The sequence below is a fragment of the Malania oleifera genome, chromosome 4, assembly GCF_029873635.1.
Source record: "Malania oleifera isolate guangnan ecotype guangnan chromosome 4, ASM2987363v1, whole genome shotgun sequence".
NCBI classification, from domain to species: domain Eukaryota; kingdom Viridiplantae; phylum Streptophyta; class Magnoliopsida; order Santalales; family Ximeniaceae; genus Malania; species Malania oleifera.
This window is the reverse complement of record NC_080420.1, coordinates 102,539,817-102,558,568: the sequence shown is the minus strand read 5'-3', so window position 1 is coordinate 102,558,568 and position 18,752 is coordinate 102,539,817. Positions and strand designations below refer to the sequence as shown.

At 34.3% G+C, this 18,752-nt stretch overlaps 1 protein-coding gene across 4 annotated transcripts in view; it reads right to left on the bottom strand.

Moving 5' to 3' along the window:
* Nucleotides 1-9,408, bottom strand: part of LOC131154467 (uncharacterized) — a 41,931-nt gene extending 32,523 nt beyond the window's left edge. For all 4 annotated transcript variants that reach the window (XR_009136445.1, XR_009136444.1, XM_058107270.1 and 1 more), the window contains exon 1: nucleotides 9,027-9,408. Coding sequence is in view for 2 of the 4 variants with exons in the window: in XM_058107270.1 (XP_057963253.1) it covers nucleotides 9,027-9,386 (360 nt within the window). In the remaining 2 variants the exon portion in view is untranslated. The remainder of the gene's footprint in view (nucleotides 1-9,026) is intronic.
* Between the last annotated feature and the right edge of the window lie 9,344 nt (nucleotides 9,409-18,752).

Below are 18,752 nucleotides of genomic sequence, written 5' to 3'. Positions count from 1 at the left end.
TTGGGGATATTTGCAGCCTTTTCTAACATTTTTCAATGACACATTTCACGTACATGACAAGTGAAGAAGCTACTCTACTCAACAAGTCCGACGTAAAGATTTCAGTACGAAGATTTTCCTTCTTTCTTATGAAGATTTGAAGCACTGCAAAATTTCGTTTAATATGAAAAAATAAAATAAAATAAAATTATGTTTTACAATTTTACATTTTTGACACATAATTTTCTGTTTCACTCTATTTTAATTCCATTCTTGCATACCAAATATTAAATAACTCTTTAATTGAGAAAGAAAAAATAATTATCTATTTGAACTAACAATGATTTGTTTAGTCATTATGATGAAATACAATTAAAAAAAATTCAAAATAATTATTATCATTTCTTATCATTCCATCATAAAATTAAAAAATAACTATTAATTTTATAAAGATAAAATTTTAAATAACTATTAATAAAAAAATATGTTATGTGAAATATATAAATATATATTTAAAATTATAGCAAAAAGAAGAGATTTCATTAGAAAGAGAAGAATTTAAAAATGGGAGAATAAGACATCTCCCATCAAAATTCTGGAAACATCCATATAAAGAACGAAACTAAACACACACATGAAAAAAAAATTACTTTGAAACATCAAAGCAAAAAATTTCTCCAATCTCACTGAATTTTAGAAAAGCTTGCTCTCTTAAACAACCAGAGCCAATGCACCATGGAGAAGCCAAATAATGAATCTTCTCCCAAACCAGCTGCTTGCTCAATTTTATCCTTGGAAAAATCCGTGCATTTCGTTCCAACCATAAACCCCACAGCATTGCAAATATTCCACACTTCCACAGAGCAATCCTTTTTCCTTCTGAAGCCCTCAAAAGAAGTAGCCAACATTCTATACACTGTCACTAGACAAACCCAAGCTTCTCCCAACACGCCAAATAAATTATTCCAGATGCTCCAAGCAAAATCATAGTGTAAGAACCAATGAGAAGCCGACTCAGAATTCAAATAACAAAGCGCACAAACATCTGGAGATAAGGCCTTCAAAAGTCTCCAGATTTGCAATAGAGTATTAGTATTGATTCAACTAAGCATAGTCATCCAAATGAAAGCCTCATCTTTGGAGGAGCATCGGGTTTCCAACTACATGAAAATAGAGGAAAACAGGAGTTGGAATGGATCAAAAATTCGAAAGAAGATTTACAAGAATAAACCCTCAAAAGATCCAAAGCCCAAGACCGAGTATCCCTATTTGAAGAAAGATGACAATTATTCAATAATGACAAGAAGGAGGAAAGTTCCATCATCTCCCTATTATTAAGAGATCTTCTTAAATGAAAGTTCCAAGGGAACAAAAGGCTACCCAAGTTGACCACAAAAAAAGAAACCATACTATTTTGGACTAAGCTCAATCAGAAGAGGTGTGGAATAGACATGGATAGAACATCATTCCCCAACCATAGATCTTTTCAAAAATGAATCCGAGAACCCCTCCCCACAACAAAACTAATGCGAGGAGTGAACAAGGGATAAATCTGAGAAATAGATTCCCATGGACTCTTCGAAGAACATCACAAACTAACATTGGTATCCCACCCATTCACATCCAACCCATACTTACTTTTAATCACTTTATGCCAAAGGGAATGATCTTATAAAGGAAAATACCATAACCATTTAGCGAGGAGAGCGATATTTTTAGACACCGGATTTTCAAGACCCATCCCTCCCTCCTTTTTAGACCTGCAGATCTCCCCCCACCCAACTAAATGATACCGAAAACCCCCAACTCTTGTCCCTCATTATTTTCTCAATCTTATTCGCAATCCCCATTGGAAATTTAAAAATTGACAAATTATATAAGAGAATGCTAGATAAACAAGCTTGAATAAGGGTAATTCTTCCCCAAAGGGGGAAAAGTGTCCCCTTCCAACCATCCAACCTCTTGGCCACTCTTTCCACCACCGGATTCCAAAAATATATGGATCTAGGATTGCCCCTAAAGGGACCTCGAAGTAAGTCAAAGGCCACTCTAAAAGACCACACTCCACCTCTAAAACTTAGGATCATTATATTTAGCTTTCTCAAATGAAAATGTACCATTTTTCAGAATGTTTGTACCAACACTTGGTTCTCATCTCACAAAGGTGCAGAATTTTCTACAACTTTGATCAATCAAGTTGAGTATATTTGACAGGATCAATATTGTCCAATTCTTTGTTTGGGTTGGTTGGTGAAGCAGGCTTCAAAATGATCTTTTTACCATTATAGTGAAAGACATACGTTCTTGTGTCCTTGAGTCACACCCAAATCATCCAACCAAGGAGAATCAAGGAGTACATGGTCAGTATTCATGGGTATGATATCACATATATTATCAAGATAGTTACCCCTTTAGGTAAAAAGAAAATTGAAAATCTTCCACAAACATGTTAAGTAGAGATATCAATCCAAGATATCTCATAAGGCTCTAGGTGCAGTTACGGATGAAGTTGCATATGAGTGACCCCATTTCTAGAAACTGCATTCACAGGGCATCTTTTCATCAATGATGATTTTGCAAACATTTTCTCCAAACTTAGAAAGGTATGGAATGGCTAGACATTGTGCTGAGAATATGACAAAAGCAGGTCCTTTTTCTAGTAAGTTGTCACCATGTTGCTGGATACTACACCATATATCATCAAAAGCTGTTAACATAATTTGCCCACAATGCTCAATCTACTCATGCAAAACCAAACCACAAACTTGACTCCTGATTTCTCAAGAATTTTTTCAATTTCTCCTCTACTATGTATTTCATGAAAATTAAACAAACCTTCATAAACAACTCACAAATGGCAGAAATTTGATTTGATCCTGATTTTCTACACGAATATTCAACTACCAGTACTAGATTTCCAGGAAAAAAAAAATCAAATTAAAGCCACTGTCACTGTGTTTCAAACCCCACTTTTCCAACACCTTCTTGTGACACCTCCACCACCACCATTAAAAACATAACCCCTCGCCATCCCCTGAAATTTCATCATCTTATGCTGTTCGGCAACATTTGGTATTAGAGCCAAGAGAGAATTTGTGAGAGATGGAGGAGAGAAGAAGAATGAAAATAGGAGGAAGGAGATACTTTTTTTTTTTGGGGGGGGGGGGGGGGGAGGAACACAAGTTAACATTTTAAATTCAAATTTATCGAAAACAATGCTTTAAAAGATGAAATTGTTGGGGCATAAGCCTTTTGAGATTTTTATTTTTAATAAAAATATGTAAATGCATTACATATATTTTAAAAATAAAGAATAAAATTAAGAAAAACACAAATATAATGTAGAAAAAAATTAAATATAATTTGCAAACTACTTGTTGGCCTTTCAAAAAATAGCTAAATTGAATTCACTACATAAATCATGAAGAGAGATAAATGTAACATTACAAACAAAGTTCAAATTATTTTCAAGATCTAAAATACAACTCACATTTATTTTGGAAAGGTTGAGGTTCAAGAGTTCTAGAAATTAACTTATATTATGACATTCCTTCTATGCAAACATGGAGTCAAAATTTTCTAGCCAAATCTAACTTGAGAATCACATGCCCAAAATGCATAAGCCTTGAGTAAAAGGCACATTGCACAAATGCATAAGCTTCAGTGTATAATGCGTCGGTCTTTTTGGGACCTGGTATTTAGAATTAGCCTCAAGGTGTTTTACACAAAACATTGTCAAAAACTAACTCTTACACAGATTCATACCATAATTATAAGAAAGCTGAGGGGTTGTTTGGTATCACTGTCAAAAATTAGAGAAACGAAAACCAAAAACCAGAAACAGAAACTAAAAACTAGAAACTAGCAACCTGTTCCGTTAACATTTATAAAACTAAAACAAATTAAAAACTAACTAAAACAAATGCTCATTTTCATCTTTAAATCAAAATATTATTAAAATAATAAAATTACAAATAATAAACATTAAAAAAATTACTATAATAAAAATAATATTTATTATAATTATTTTACTTGATTTTTCTACTTTCAAAATTTACTTTACAATAAAAATTTTATCAGACGTGACAATTGAAAAATAATAAAAGTATTTTGTAAATGGCTTTATCATTATTTTTTAAAATTTATGTACATTTTTATTTTAGTTATATTTAAATTTATATGATCATTTAATTTTGATTTTAATTTAAAATGTATAAAATGAATAATTTAATCCAAAAAACTATTTATGGATGTGAACATTTCTAGCAACAAGTTGCCAAAACAACTGATAACCACAAAATTTTGGTTTTCAATTTTTTTGCAAATACCTAAAAACCAGCAACAGAAACAGAAAATTGAAAACAAAAACAAACGCATTTTTATAATCTGCTTTTTCAATGTGGAAAAACAAAAACAAGAAACAAGAAACAACAACTATACTAAACAAGCCCTTAAATAACAAGAATTACACAAACCCTTAAAGATATATTAAATTTCAAATAAACCTCTAAAACACACATATATTGCAAACAAACTTCCAAATACACATAATCCTAATACTAATAAACTAAACACACACAATAAACTAACTTAGGAAACAAAACAATCCCTTGAAGCTTGATCCAATTCTTCTAAATTAATCTCCAACAAACGCAAAGGATTTGATTGATGGGAAACAAGACGTAGGACCATGGTAAGACCCTGAGACTAATCCAAAAGAGTTGATCTAGGGATTGTAGTGTTTAGTTAATCAGTTTATTACATTTGTTACTATTTAGTTTAATTAGTAGTACATCATGTATATTTAGGGGTATATTTGTAATATATGTGTGTTTTTACGGTTTTATTTATAATTTCACACATCATTAGGAGTTCGTGTGTAATTCTTGTAATTTAGGCTTTATTAGAAGCAAAGTGTGAAAGCCATGTACGAGCTAGTTTTTTATGATTAATTGAGAAGTTTATAACTTGATTTTTCTCCCAATTGTATCCCCTTCGTCCTCTCTTCTTCCTTCTTCCTTCTTCTCTCCTCAACCTCTCCCAAATTCTCTCTTGGCTTCTACATCACACACCTCGCCAGCGCACAAGGCATGTGTGCTGCTGACAAGGCTCCAGCAATGATTTTCAAGCTCATAGTAGAACAAGGATGGTTGGGTTCATCATTTGGGAGGTGAATGAGGGTCATCATAGAGATTTTGTGGATTTTATTATCCACAAGGGTTACAAGTTTAAGTGTACAATGTATGCATGCTTTGCACTTCTTTTAGAGATATCTTAGTTTGGGAGTTGCATGCCAGTGGATTAGCTGCTGGGAAGGGAAAAAACCATCGCCTTAATTGAGGATAGGTTTTCTTGACCTTCCATGACGAGGGATGTTGCTAGGATAGTGCCTTAGTGTTGTACTTGTTAGTTAGCCAAATCTAGGAGACACAATGATGGGGATCAATATGTCATGCCCCTTTCTTTTGCTAATTTGGTGACACATGGACGACCTCCTGATGTCCACTCCTTTGCTGAGATGGTGACACGTGGACGACATCCAAAGGTCCACTATTGTTTATATCTGTTTTTCAGGAACACATGGGATCAATTGAAGATCGTTTACTTCTTGTGATTAGAAGACTTTCTTTTATTGAAGACTTTGTTATCATGTTGACTTTATATTTTTCTTGGATATGTTATTTCAAGATTCTTAGGTGCTTGAAGACCATTTTTTAAGACCCAAGTGAAGTATTGAAGCAAAGTCCAACTTAAGACCCATGTAGGCTCCACACGGCTTGTGAGCCCCACACGGCCCAATGGGCCCCACACAGATTTGGCCTTCCTTTTTGGTACATGTTTTAGTTTCAAATTTGAACTGTAATAATGTAAAATAACTAAGCTTGAGTTGTGTGCCTATGAGTTGGAGTTCCTTATTTTTTAGTAAGTATTAATTGTGTTAGGTTGAGAGTTGTTGAAGAGTTGTTGAGAGTGTTTAATGCTTTGTCTTCCAGGCTATGCCTATAAATAGCCTTCTCATTGTGAGAACAAAGACATGAAGTTGAAGTTGAATATAGAAGAAGCATTTATTTGCTTGAGCTTCTAAAGCTTGTTCCTCTCCTTGTGAATGAGTAGTGTGAGACTAAGGCGTTCTTTTCAAAGATCAAGTGGTGAGAGACCACTATCTATCCAACGATTCCATCTCCATCTCCTCCCTCTCACATCCTCCGTCAACACCACACGGCCACCATCAACATACACCCCCATGGCCATTCTTTCTTCATTTCATTGTTGTGTCCATTTTGGTGACTCAAAGCTTGTACGAAAGGACTTAAGGCAGGTTTATCTCGTGTTGAACAACGTCAAAGTCATCCAAACCATTCTCTTGATAACTCAGTCCTTGTGTCAAATCTTTGTTATATTTTGTGAACCTTTGTTGTTAGATTAAAATCACATCTCTGAACAACCCATTGAATCCATAGATTGCAACATTGGTACTTGCTAGCTTTAAATCAATTAGATGAATATTAGTTTGCTAACATAGAACTTATATTCTTGAATCTTTGAAATAACAACTTTTCAGCATATAATTTGATTCCTTTGTAAAAGAACCAATTAGGACTTATTTTTTGGACAAACACGTACACCTTTTCAAAATACAACATGTGAAAGATAGCATGATTTATGGTGTTTATGTTTAGTTAATTGAATTCTTAATCCAAAGTGTTTTGATTGTATGTGCTTGTGTGAGGGTTGAACCGTAGGGCATAGGTCTACCATCCCGTCCTACATCACACAACACTAATCTTCATACCTCTCTTCTATTACCACACATACCTTGGAAAGACCTAAGTATGGATTTTGTTCTTGGATTCCCTCAAATAGCCCGGGGACATGATTCCATATTTTTTGTTGTTGATAGGTATTCCAAGGTGGCACACTTTATCCTATTTAATAATACTTTTGATGACTCTCATGTGGGTAAAATGTTCTTTAAAGATGTTGTTAAATTGCATGGTTTGCCAACTTCCTTAGTGTTTGATAAGGACATCAAGTTTTCCAGTTACTTTTGGAAGACACTTTGGAAAATGTGTGGACTCACTTGTTTTCTTCTACTTGACACCCTAGACTGATGGACAAATTAAGGTCGCGAATTGTAGTTTTGGTGACCTACTAAAGTGAGTAGTGGGAGAAAAACAAGCATATTGGGTCTTGGTGCTAACTGCTGTTGAATTTGCTTATAATAATTTTTTGAATAGGTCCACAAATAAGAATCCCTTTGAGTGTGTGTTTGTTAACAAAACAAGTGCAGCTAATCATCTTAACAACTTTTCTACCAGATGTGGATGACCTACTAAGGTGTGTAGTGGGAGAAAAACAAGACAATTGGGTCTTGGTGCTAACCACTGTTGAATTTGCATATAATAATTTTGTGAATAGGTATAGGTAAGACTCCCTTTGAGGGTGTTCGTTGACAAAACAAGTGCAGCCAATCATCTTAACTTTGCTATTAGATGTGCATGTTTTAGAGCCAAGTCTTTTGTTCATCACATCCATGAGTTGCATATTGACGTTGGTGAAAACTTGCCATAAGTAATATGGATTACAAACTTGTTGTAGATGTGCATCATAGAGCTAGAAATTTTAATGTGGGTGATAGAGTCATGGTTTGGATTAGACCCAAAAGCTACTCTAAAATCATTTAAAAAAGCTCCATGCCCATGCCATTGGCCCTTTCTCCATCCTTAAGAAACTTGGACCTAGTGCATATTAACTTGATTTGCCTACTCATACGATCAATAGTCCTATTTTTAATATGGAGGATTTGAAACCCTTATCAAGACACCTTTGAGCCTCCATCTTTGTAATCTAGTGCTCATGCAGTAGTTGCTCCTTACATTTCTCATTACAAGACACAGTGGAGTCTATCATGAGTTCATGATGTCTTCTTAAGGTTGTTTTTAGTGGCATTTGGTTCAACAGAGTGGTCATCCCGCTTCAAATGCTATATGGCTTACCTAGTATGCTACTCGTGAGAGTGCTCCCAAGCTGTTAAGAGTCATATTTACAATCTCACTCTCTAGAGCAAGTTCCTTTCAATAGGGAAGTATAATGGAGGGCTACCTACATCTATTAAGCCGCTTATTCAACATACTTATTGTGGGTGAAGAATTAGGAAACTGTGATTGTATTACATTATTTTGTGTTCCTCTAAATTGCTGCTATCTTGGGGTTTTCATGTAAATGTGTGTTTTTGTTAGTTGTGGGTATAAGTGGTTGGCAAGTAAGTTATTTGGATTGGTTATCAGATTTGAATCCAAGTTTCCTGTTTTTTAATCTCTCTCTCTCTCTCTCTCTCTCTCTCTCATCCCGCCTCTCCCTTTCCTTTCCTTCTTCCTCTTCCTTTCTTCTTCTTTCTTCTCCTTCTGTTCTTCTCCATTCTGAACTTCTGTTTCTAACTCTCTTCAGTCTTTCTCTGTTTCTAATCCTTCTGCTCTCCCTGTCCTGCCTCTCTTTTCTTTCCCCTCTATTTCTCTTCTTTATTCTCCGTCTCTCTTTTAATTCTCTCAATCTCTCTCTCTGCTTCCTGACTTTTTATTGGTCCTACATCCTGTCTTTTCAACAATCTAATGTGCATAAAGAAGACACCACTACATAGAAGCTAATAAAAAATAGAAAAAACGCACAAAATACATTGATTAAGAACAAGCAAAAATTCAAATATTAATGTGAATTTGGGGAACATAAATTTCCATGCCTTAAACAGAATTTGACAGGACATTAGCCCATTGCAGAGATGTTTCGTCGTTGAAATGATGAGTGCAAATACATAGGAATAATTTCATACTCATCAAGTATAATTAAATACGCATTTCAAATAATTCAGATGTCATATATCCGCACAGTATTAATGAAAAATTCAAAAACACAAAACTTTTACAAACTACTAAACAACATTCTCAAATCATGGACAATGTACACTCTACGGCTTCGATTAAAATTCACTTCAAGCAACACCCATCAGCGTAACATCAAATCGATGCAAAAAAGGTAAATAACTGACCAACCGTATCGAACACCGTCGACCGAATCCCTCTATTCCCCAAAGTGAGAGCACAAATCATCCCAGCCATGCCTCCACCGACAACTGCAACGACCGGGTCATCGGAGACCGGACCGGAGAACATCACCTGCTCTTGGCTGAAAGTTTTCTTGAGAACTGACCTCCTGGAGGTGCCATATGAAGATCTTCGGGGTTTTCTGGAAGCGGGGTTCTTGTTGGAGTTGAATTTAGGTTTATGCTGGGGTTGGGGATGGGCATTGCAGAGGAGGGTCAGGGTTTTGGGGGGACTGTGCTTCGAGGGTTTATGGGTTTTGAGGGGTTGGAGAATCAAGGAAGAGGTAATGGAGTTATGGCAGAGAGTCATGGCTTTGGGAGGATGAAGGTGATTGGACATGGACGAGGATGATGAGCAGCATGCTAGTCGTGGGTGGGGCTCACCGTAGTCAACTTCATTGCCACGTGTCACGGTCTCACAGCATATAGGAGATTTTGCAGCAAGAGAGTTGGGTTTCAACTAAATAAAACACTTTTTATAAGACAAATCCACAATATTAGTAAGCTAAATCAGATAATAACTTACTAGAGTTGGATTCAGAATCGTTACATTTGATATCAGAATCTTTCTAAGGATATTATCATATGAGTGGACCTGCCCTAAGAGTATTATCATGTAAGTGGATCCTACGTAAAAGTGTAAGTCACTTTGACGAGGACGTCAAAGATCATACAAGAGGGTTTGTCGCGGTGTCACATCGAATATGCACTGGGAGATTATACTGACAAAGATGTCATAAATTGAATGAGAGAGTCTGTCACGAACTCACATCGAATGTGTACTAGGAAAATCACACTGAGGACATCAAAGATTGGATGGGAGAGTCTGTTACAGTCCTACATCATATATATACTAGGGAGATCTTAAACTTATAAAGAGGGTTTGAGTTCCAACTAAGCGAGACACCTTTAATAGGACAAACCTATAAGGCCAGTGGGCGAAAGTGAACAATATCTCACTGAGGTTAGGCCCAGGACCACTACACCATGTCTTTTCTTCTTTTTTGAGGCCTGTTGGGCCTTGGACGAAAAGAAGTCCGACCTTATTTGAAATGATAAGTTACGCTCACACCAATATTCGCTCCTTTGGTTTGACTAAATAATTATTTTTAAAAATGAGATAAAATATAATTTAAAATTTAAAATTAAGAGAATAGTTATTTCTCAAATATTTTAAATTATTTTATTTAATAAATAAATAAGTGTTTTCATAATAAATTTGAAATTAATTATTTCATATTATTTTCTTATTATGAACTTATGAAAATATTTCATATTGTCATTTGTTATATAGTAATAACAAATATCTAATTAATTCTTGACAATAGTCAGTTTGCAAAGTAAACATTATTGAGAATTTTCACTTATGAGTTTGTCTCACATTGGAAAATTTGAGTAAATGATGAATGTTTATATATATGGTTAGGTCTCAATAGGCTTAAACTTTTGAATCAAGTTGGCACTCACCTATGTGTATCAAGTCTACCTATAGACTCCTCTAGTGCTAACAACTAACAAGTGGTATCAGAGTCGATAGTTCGTAACTCATGGTGAATGATATCATAAAGTCGAAGTGTGAAACTAATTCTCTTGACGTGCTAACAGTTGGAGGACTAAGTCTGTGACCGGGGCCAATAAGGATAATCTAGGTCTAAAAAATGGATCCGAATAGGGTCAAGACGTGGGAGACATGATTGGTTTGGAGGCACGTGAAATGCAATCTGAGGCACATAAGAAGTAATAGTAAGGCCCACTTGAGCAACTGTTGGAGAATTAGACTTTTTCCCATGAGAGAGACGATTTTCATTCAAGGGGGAGCATTGAAGCTCACAAGTGAGGAGGAGCTTGTTGAGAATTTCTACTTGTGAGCTTGTCCCACATTGAAAAAATTGAGTGGATGATGGGTGCTTATATACATGGTTGGGTCCAAAACCCAATAAACTTAAGTTTTTGGGTCAAGTTGGTGATCATTCATGTGTATCAAACCTACCCATTAATTTTTCCGGTGCTAACAAGAGGAAAAAAAAAAAGATACTAGGTGTCACAGGCTGAATATTTCACATTCGTGCGACACTAGCTAAAACCACTCATGTTCAACTAGTCAATCTATCATTTACCACAATTCACTAATATAACACTTTCATTGTCATTCAAGTAAATGTAAGCGAAAGCAGTAAGTAATTTATGAAAGTTATGGCAAGCAAGCAGTGAACATTGAAGCAACACAATTCATTAATCAACCCCTCCATTACCATGTGTGTTTAACAAGAAAAGCAAGTTAGCTAAACACGTTGACAATATAAATGCATATATAGACTAATATACATATATCGTAATACATATACATTCTTATATATACATATCCATGTAATACACTTACATGCATGCATATTAACCCATGTATGGACTACCAATCTACACATGCATTAACACACATGCAAACACCCACTCACATGCATGCATGCAAACACACACACCCACACCCTCACGCATGCGTACACACTCCTGCACACATTCACACACACCAATATGCATACACATTCATGCATTCACATATATGCATGCACATGTAGTTATACACATCACACATATTGATGCACTGTCTTCCTTGCATGCATGCATGCACATAATTCATCCACACTCATATGGACATGCATATGTTTACACATACTCATGCATGGGACACACTTGTATGCATGGAAAACACACACACACAACCACACACAAAACACACATTCACGTGCATGATTATGCACTAATGCATTCATGCATAGAATGACACACACATATGCAATCACACATGCCATCACCCACACATGCATGCATCATTCACAAACACATACACTTATGCATGTAATCACCGACGGCCACACACATGAACAAACACATGCATGCATGGAAATGCACATATCATACACATACACACTGCCACACGCAGATCACGCACATGCATGCAATGAAAATACATATCATGCATGTACACACTCATTGCCATATACAAGCACGCGCGCGCGCGTGTACACACACACATTCATGCATTTCATAAACATATGCACACACATGCACTCTTGCATGTCTACATAGATCTACACACCCATATCATGCAGGCATTCACACATGCATACACACACAAATGTGTGAACACACATGTACTCAGACACACTCAAACACACACACACAGTCAAAATAGAGGAAGAGAGAGAGAGAGAGTCCCTACTAGTGCAATTTAAGCCTCCTCTGTAATCTTGTTATTTGGGGGTTCTATAGACTAGAATAAGGGGGGGAAGAAATAAAAAAAAAATAAAAAATACTAGAATGAAAACAAAAGGTGGCAAATCTGGTGAGCTGGCTTGGTGATGGAGGCAAGTGAGATTTAAGGGTGATGGTAGTGTTTGGTTTATGGGGATTTGGTTGGTTTTTAAGGGCTCAAAGAGCTAGAAAGGGATGAGGCTGTTTTGGTGGTGACAAGGATGGCTAGACTGTGAGAAACAATGGGAGAGGGGTCCCACCGGTAACAGTGGTAGAAGACCCATTGGGGAACTCATCGAAGCTTGCAAAGAAGAAGAACAAAAAGAGGGGGAATAAATGACGTCATTTTTTTGTTCCTTTTTATTCCTGTTTTTATTTTTATTTTAAAAATTAATGAAACAATGTTGTTCCAAAAAAGGCATGAACCTACTTTTTTATTTTAATTTTTTTAAAAATATAAAATGACATCATTTTAATTAAGTTGTGCATGTATCATTTTAATTAAGTTGTGCATGGGGGCATCCACATTCCGGCGTGTGTGGCCATGCGTCAAGCTTTTTTCAAGGTTGAAGTATGTTCTTTTGTATCTGTCGGCCTATGAGTGCGTCTAGAGGGGGGTGAATAAACTATTTTTGAGATACTATATTTTTCTACAAAAAAATAAAACTTGGCTCGAAACAAGTAATTTATCTCACAATTATTGGCAAAGTAAATAACACAAGTAAATAAAGTAGATGAGAGAGAGGAGAGCTTAACAACGTGATTTTAACGTGGTTCGGCACCTAACCTACGTCCATGCCTTGAGACTAACTCAAGGATTGCAAAATCCACTATGTAATCTCCTTTCAAGACGGAAAAGTCTTTACAACCTGGGAACAAATCCCTGATGTTCACCAAGAGCTAATTCACGAAGTTCACCAAGAACCTCCTTCAAAATGGTTCACCAAGAACCTCTGATTCACCAAGAATCAATTAACAATCACAATGAATGAAGAGAATACAGAGAATACTCCTTCTTGAGCTGATAATACAATGTAAATACTCACACTACTCTCTTGAGCAAATGATATGTAACAAGAATAAAAAGCAAGAGAGTTTTTGAGCACAAATGATAACCTATAATGAATGCAACAACCAATTGATTACATATCAATGTGTTTAATAAATTCAACTAGCTTGTATTTATGTGAAAAGGGACGAGCTTGCCGTTATTTGATCGTTGGGCATTTAATGTGATAAGACAAAAAAAAAAAAAAATAGCCGTTTTAAGCTCGTTGTTTCAGGTTTCTCGATGTAAATTGTCGACTAATTGCATCAAATCGTTGACGAGTTGTCCCAATTCGTCGATGAATTACCTCTAATCTTCGATGAGTTGCTGGGTAGAAAAACACAATTAGCTACTAGAAAAATTCTTCAACGAGTTGCTTCAATTTGTCAACGGTTCACCCCAATTCATTAACGAATTACTCCTAATCATCGACAATTTGACTGGGCTAAAAATTCATTTAGCTTCTGGTTTAATTAGTCGACGAGTAGGGTCAATTAGTCGACTAATTGTCCTGTTTCTCAAACTAATATGCTTTTTGACAAATTAAACCAAGTTAGGACAAGTGTGTATGAAATATATTAAGTCTAGTGATGACTAAAACTTGTCCTTATGAACTTCCGATAGATTATAAGATATCTTGTATATGATAATGCTTTTGAAAACTCATTTTGATATCTTATGCCTAGTATGAATTAGTATGCAATTCACCTTATCCTTGTGCTTGCTCTAGTATTGACCCATTGTCCTGTACTAAACTAAAGTGCACAGATTAGTTAACCTGAGGGTCACGAATGGGTTGTTATCATCAAAACCTACTAGATTGGGATACTTTAGCCACTAAGGCTAATAGTATCCATTCCATCTCAAGGTTCTAAAGCTCACCAACGAGAGATGGCTCGTTCCCGGATTGAGATAATGGATTGGTGGCTAGGATGCAAAAAAAAAAAGTAGATTCCATTGCTTTCGATGACCTATTGACCCAAACAATTCCTTCTTTCAAATCCAAAGGAAGGAATGGATGAAAGCTCAATGCTAGGAAGATTGATAGTTTTGGTTCCAGACCTCTGAAAATAAATGAACAGATTTTGTGGTTGATTTTTAATAATTTTAATATTTATTTATTTTTTTATTATTTAACATGATGCTATTTTTTGAAATTTCTTTTAATTTATGAAAGTAAGAAAAACAAGTGGAGTCTACCAAAAATAGCCAAAATTTTGAAAAATGTAAAAAAACTAAAGAAAAAGACTTGATTTTTGCTTGATTTTCATGCACAAAGTCAAAAACTCTATTAGAATCCTCTCTCTCATTTCGAATTTGTCCCATTGTCCCAAATCACCTGGAATTGTCAAAAATGGCAAAAAAAGTGCATAAAGTACAAAAGGTAGAGTTTTGCTTTGATTTCATGCACAAGGTCAAAAACTTTGCTAGCCTTACCATTTTGAATTATTTTGGATCACTCGGCATAGTTAAAAATGGCAAAAAGAGAACAAAAAAGCTAGAAAAAAAAAAAAGATTTTGCCTCCATTTGTGCACAAGATTAAAAACACTTTCGAACATCTCATTATCATTTTAGATTATCTCGAATTACTTAGTATAGTCAAAAATGCTGAAAAGAGCGCAAAAAATCTAGAAAATGCAAGGTTTTGCCTCAATCTCCATGTGCAAGGTCAAAAACTTTGTTAGACCCAACCTTATCATTTTGGATAGTTTGGAATCACTCGATACAGTCAAAAATGGTAAAAAGATAGTAGAAAAGGAAAAAAAAATTTCCTCGATTTTTGTGCACAAGGTCAAAAATATCGTCGGACCCCTCATTAACATTTCGAATTGTTGCGAATCACGTCGTATGGTCGAAAATAGCAATAAGTGGGCAAAGTTAAAAAAGATAGAGTTTTGCCTCAATTTTGTTACAAGAGATTAAAAACTCTATCAAACCTCTCCTTATTATTTCAGGTTGTCTCATATTACCCGGTGTAGTAGAAAATGACAAAAGTGGGCAGAAAAGTTAGAAAAGACAAGATTTTGCTTATTTTCATGCACAATGTCGAAAAATCTGTCAAAACCTACCTTATCATTTTGGACTGTCTTGAATCGGCTGGAATGGTAAAAAATGACCAAAAAAATAAATCGGAAAAGCCTAAAATGAATAGCGAAGGCCAAAGAGAGGGAACTAGGGTTACCAATCCTAGTTTCGATCATTTGATCAAAATAGCCATCGATAATCTACAACATCCCATATGTTTTTTTAAGTCAAAGAATATTTGCATCTATATTCCCCAATGTTCAAAATTTATTTTTTCATAAGATCTTAAAACTATTGACTGAATCGATGTCATCTTAATTACCATGCTCTAATACCAAATATGGGATCCAAACAATTAATTCATCAATGATGAATATTTCATTAGAATAATAAGGAACAATTTCTTCACAAATACATAGAATGGCCACCAAGAATTAATGCAAGCACATATACAAGACTTTGTAAATACTTAGGATTTCCTATGCACACTAGACAATATGGAAACCTATGTAACAAATAAAAAAACTCTTGGGTTCTTCTGAATACAATACTAAATATGAAAATTCATATGACAAATAATAAGAAACTTGGTTTATTTCCTACACTATATCTTTCAAGTCTTTGGACATAGAAAAAAAAGAGATTTTTTTTTAAAGTGGGGGTTCTCAAGTGCAGTTCTACTCTTTTTTTTATTATAGTGTGTGCAAGCTTCAAGTTTATAATTATATTGACACTCTTGAATGATGAACAAAGAACTTTATTCCACATTATTTTTATTCTTGTTCTTGCATTGTGTATGTAGCCCCTCTTGCAAGAAGGATATGTAACGTCTCTAGGATTATCTTCAACAATCTCAAACAACAAACTAAAATAGATATGCCCTAAATAATTCTTACATTAGATCAAACAATAAAGCTCAATCTTGAGTTTTTAGATTGTCCATTTGAAGATCAACTTTGTAGAGTACTAATAAAGAGAAAGATGCGTTAGAAAACAAAGAAAGAGAGAGTGTATGATTAAAAAAAAGGATGAAGGTGTTTTTATTTTTAGATTCTAAGTTGATTTTTTTTTTAAACCACCTTCCTAAATCAAAAGGGAAAAGAGAGAATCTCAATTTAAAAGATAACGAAAGTCCTTTTCTTTAGCATTTATGAAAATCTCAAGCAATCAAAATTTAAAATATTGTTTAATAGAAATTAGTAATACATGCGAGTTTAATTGGGTACAAATCAAAAATACCATTATGCTTGATTTCGAACAAAATTCTTCATTTAAAATATATAGGGTCCACAAGTAAAGAATACAAAGCAATTTAAAATACAAGTCTTACTATAAAAAAAAATATATTATAAAGTTTTAATATGAAATGTAGAGAGAATAAAAAATCATACAGTACATTGAATCCTTTCTACATGCATAAGACTCTCCATGAGTTATCTTACGGGTTACGGGTATTCAGACAAATATTCATGCACCTCTTCTTGTACAAAGTCAATATGATCTAAGTATGTATGTAAATTCATCACATAAACACGAACAATGACAAATCTTATTTTAGGAATTATCAAAATCAACAATCATGAAATATAGTGGAGTTTGATTCACAATTAGTAATTCACATGGGCACATAGTATGCACAATATATTTCAACAACAATCGTTATTTTGACTATTAGTTTTTAGCTTTTTGGAACCTTTTTTAGTTTTTGTTTTGAACAAATTTTGAACGTAAGAAAATTATTCCAAAAATATTTTCAAATAATTATGAAATGATTTAATTAGCCAACGTTTGCTAAATTTGTGCATTTTTTCTTATTAGAATACAAAAGAATATTGATGTGTGTGTTCAATAAAATAAAATAAAAAAGTCAAAAGAGCTCAACATCGGTTTTAAATAATGTTATAAGTATCCTTCACCTTATTTAAAAGTGATAGCATATATATGAGCCTCTTCAAAATTAAAGCAATGTTCATTTAGAATTTTAGGATCGAAATAATGGAGCACATATGTTTTATGTCATTGTTTAAATCTTTGAGAGATGATGGCCCTCTTTAGCTTGCTTTATCCATTATCAAACTAGATATGGATGGAATAGGAGAAGGTGAAAACAGAGATGATGTACATTAAAGAGACTTCACAATCTTTGTTATCATTATTTTATTGGGTTAAACTATTAGTCTTTAGTGATCCTCAAAGTTGGATTATAAGGGTCACTGTGCATTATTTTAAAATTTTGCTTATATATAACAAATTGCATTTGAGGTGGAAATAGGCACTATTTATCAATTTTGAAAAAAACAAAAAAGAGGGTTTGAGAAAAAAAAATTTTGAGCAATGAATTCATCACTGTACTTCAATTAAATTGAAAAATAAAGAGGGATAAATTACTTTTGCCTAAGGAGAGATTGAAAGAGATCCTTTCTAGGCCTTACTTTTAAATTTCTATTGGTTGAACAAGGTAAAAGGTGTTTTCTAGACAAAAGAAAGGATGAGATGATGATATTCAACATCTTGATACTACTTAATTGGGGTACTATCGCTCCTTAATAATCTAAAATATGGATTACAAATACCTATAACTTGGGGAAAGAGGAAAAAAAGATAGTATCCAAGATTGACTTATCAAATTTGTTTGTGCAATCGTTGGGCTTAGAGTAAAAACTTAAGAATAATTTTTTTTATCGATTTAGTAAAATGCCCAATTGAACAACCAAACTCCCTTCAGATTGAACCACCAAGCTAGCCAAATTGGTCTATTCAACAATGCAAGAGACTAAAATCAAACAATTTGTTATTTTTTTCTTAGAGTTCCTATGTGAAATGAATTATGAGTTCTCTCTTTTTTTCTTTTTTTTATACTTTTTTTAGTTCATTAGAACAAGAAATTTGTTTAAGAAAAAGATTGCAACCTATAGTTGTGTTGCATGTTGAACAACCAACATTGTAGATTCTAAGCCCTAGAAATAGGAGTTGAGAGGAGGATAACAATTAACATTCTAGATTCTAAAACCCTAGGACTAGGAGGACTAAAGTAGGAAGGAGCAAGGGATTGAGAGTTGAGTCATCAAGGAGGGACTCTAATCCCTAACTACTAGGGCATGAAGAATTAGAAGTTTGAAATGAAGATACTGGCTAGGCAAGAAGGTACTGAACCACTGAACTATATATTTCACCTTTTTTTTTTTTAACTTGTTCCCAATGAAAAAATTTTTTGGTTGGTTTCATGGCTTACAAAAATGAAATTGAATTGAACATTATTCAGTTAAATAAAAAAATAACCAAATTGAATTCTTTCAAGACAAATGTATCACGCCAAGCGTCATTTTGGTGCAATTCAGGGTGGTGTCATACCA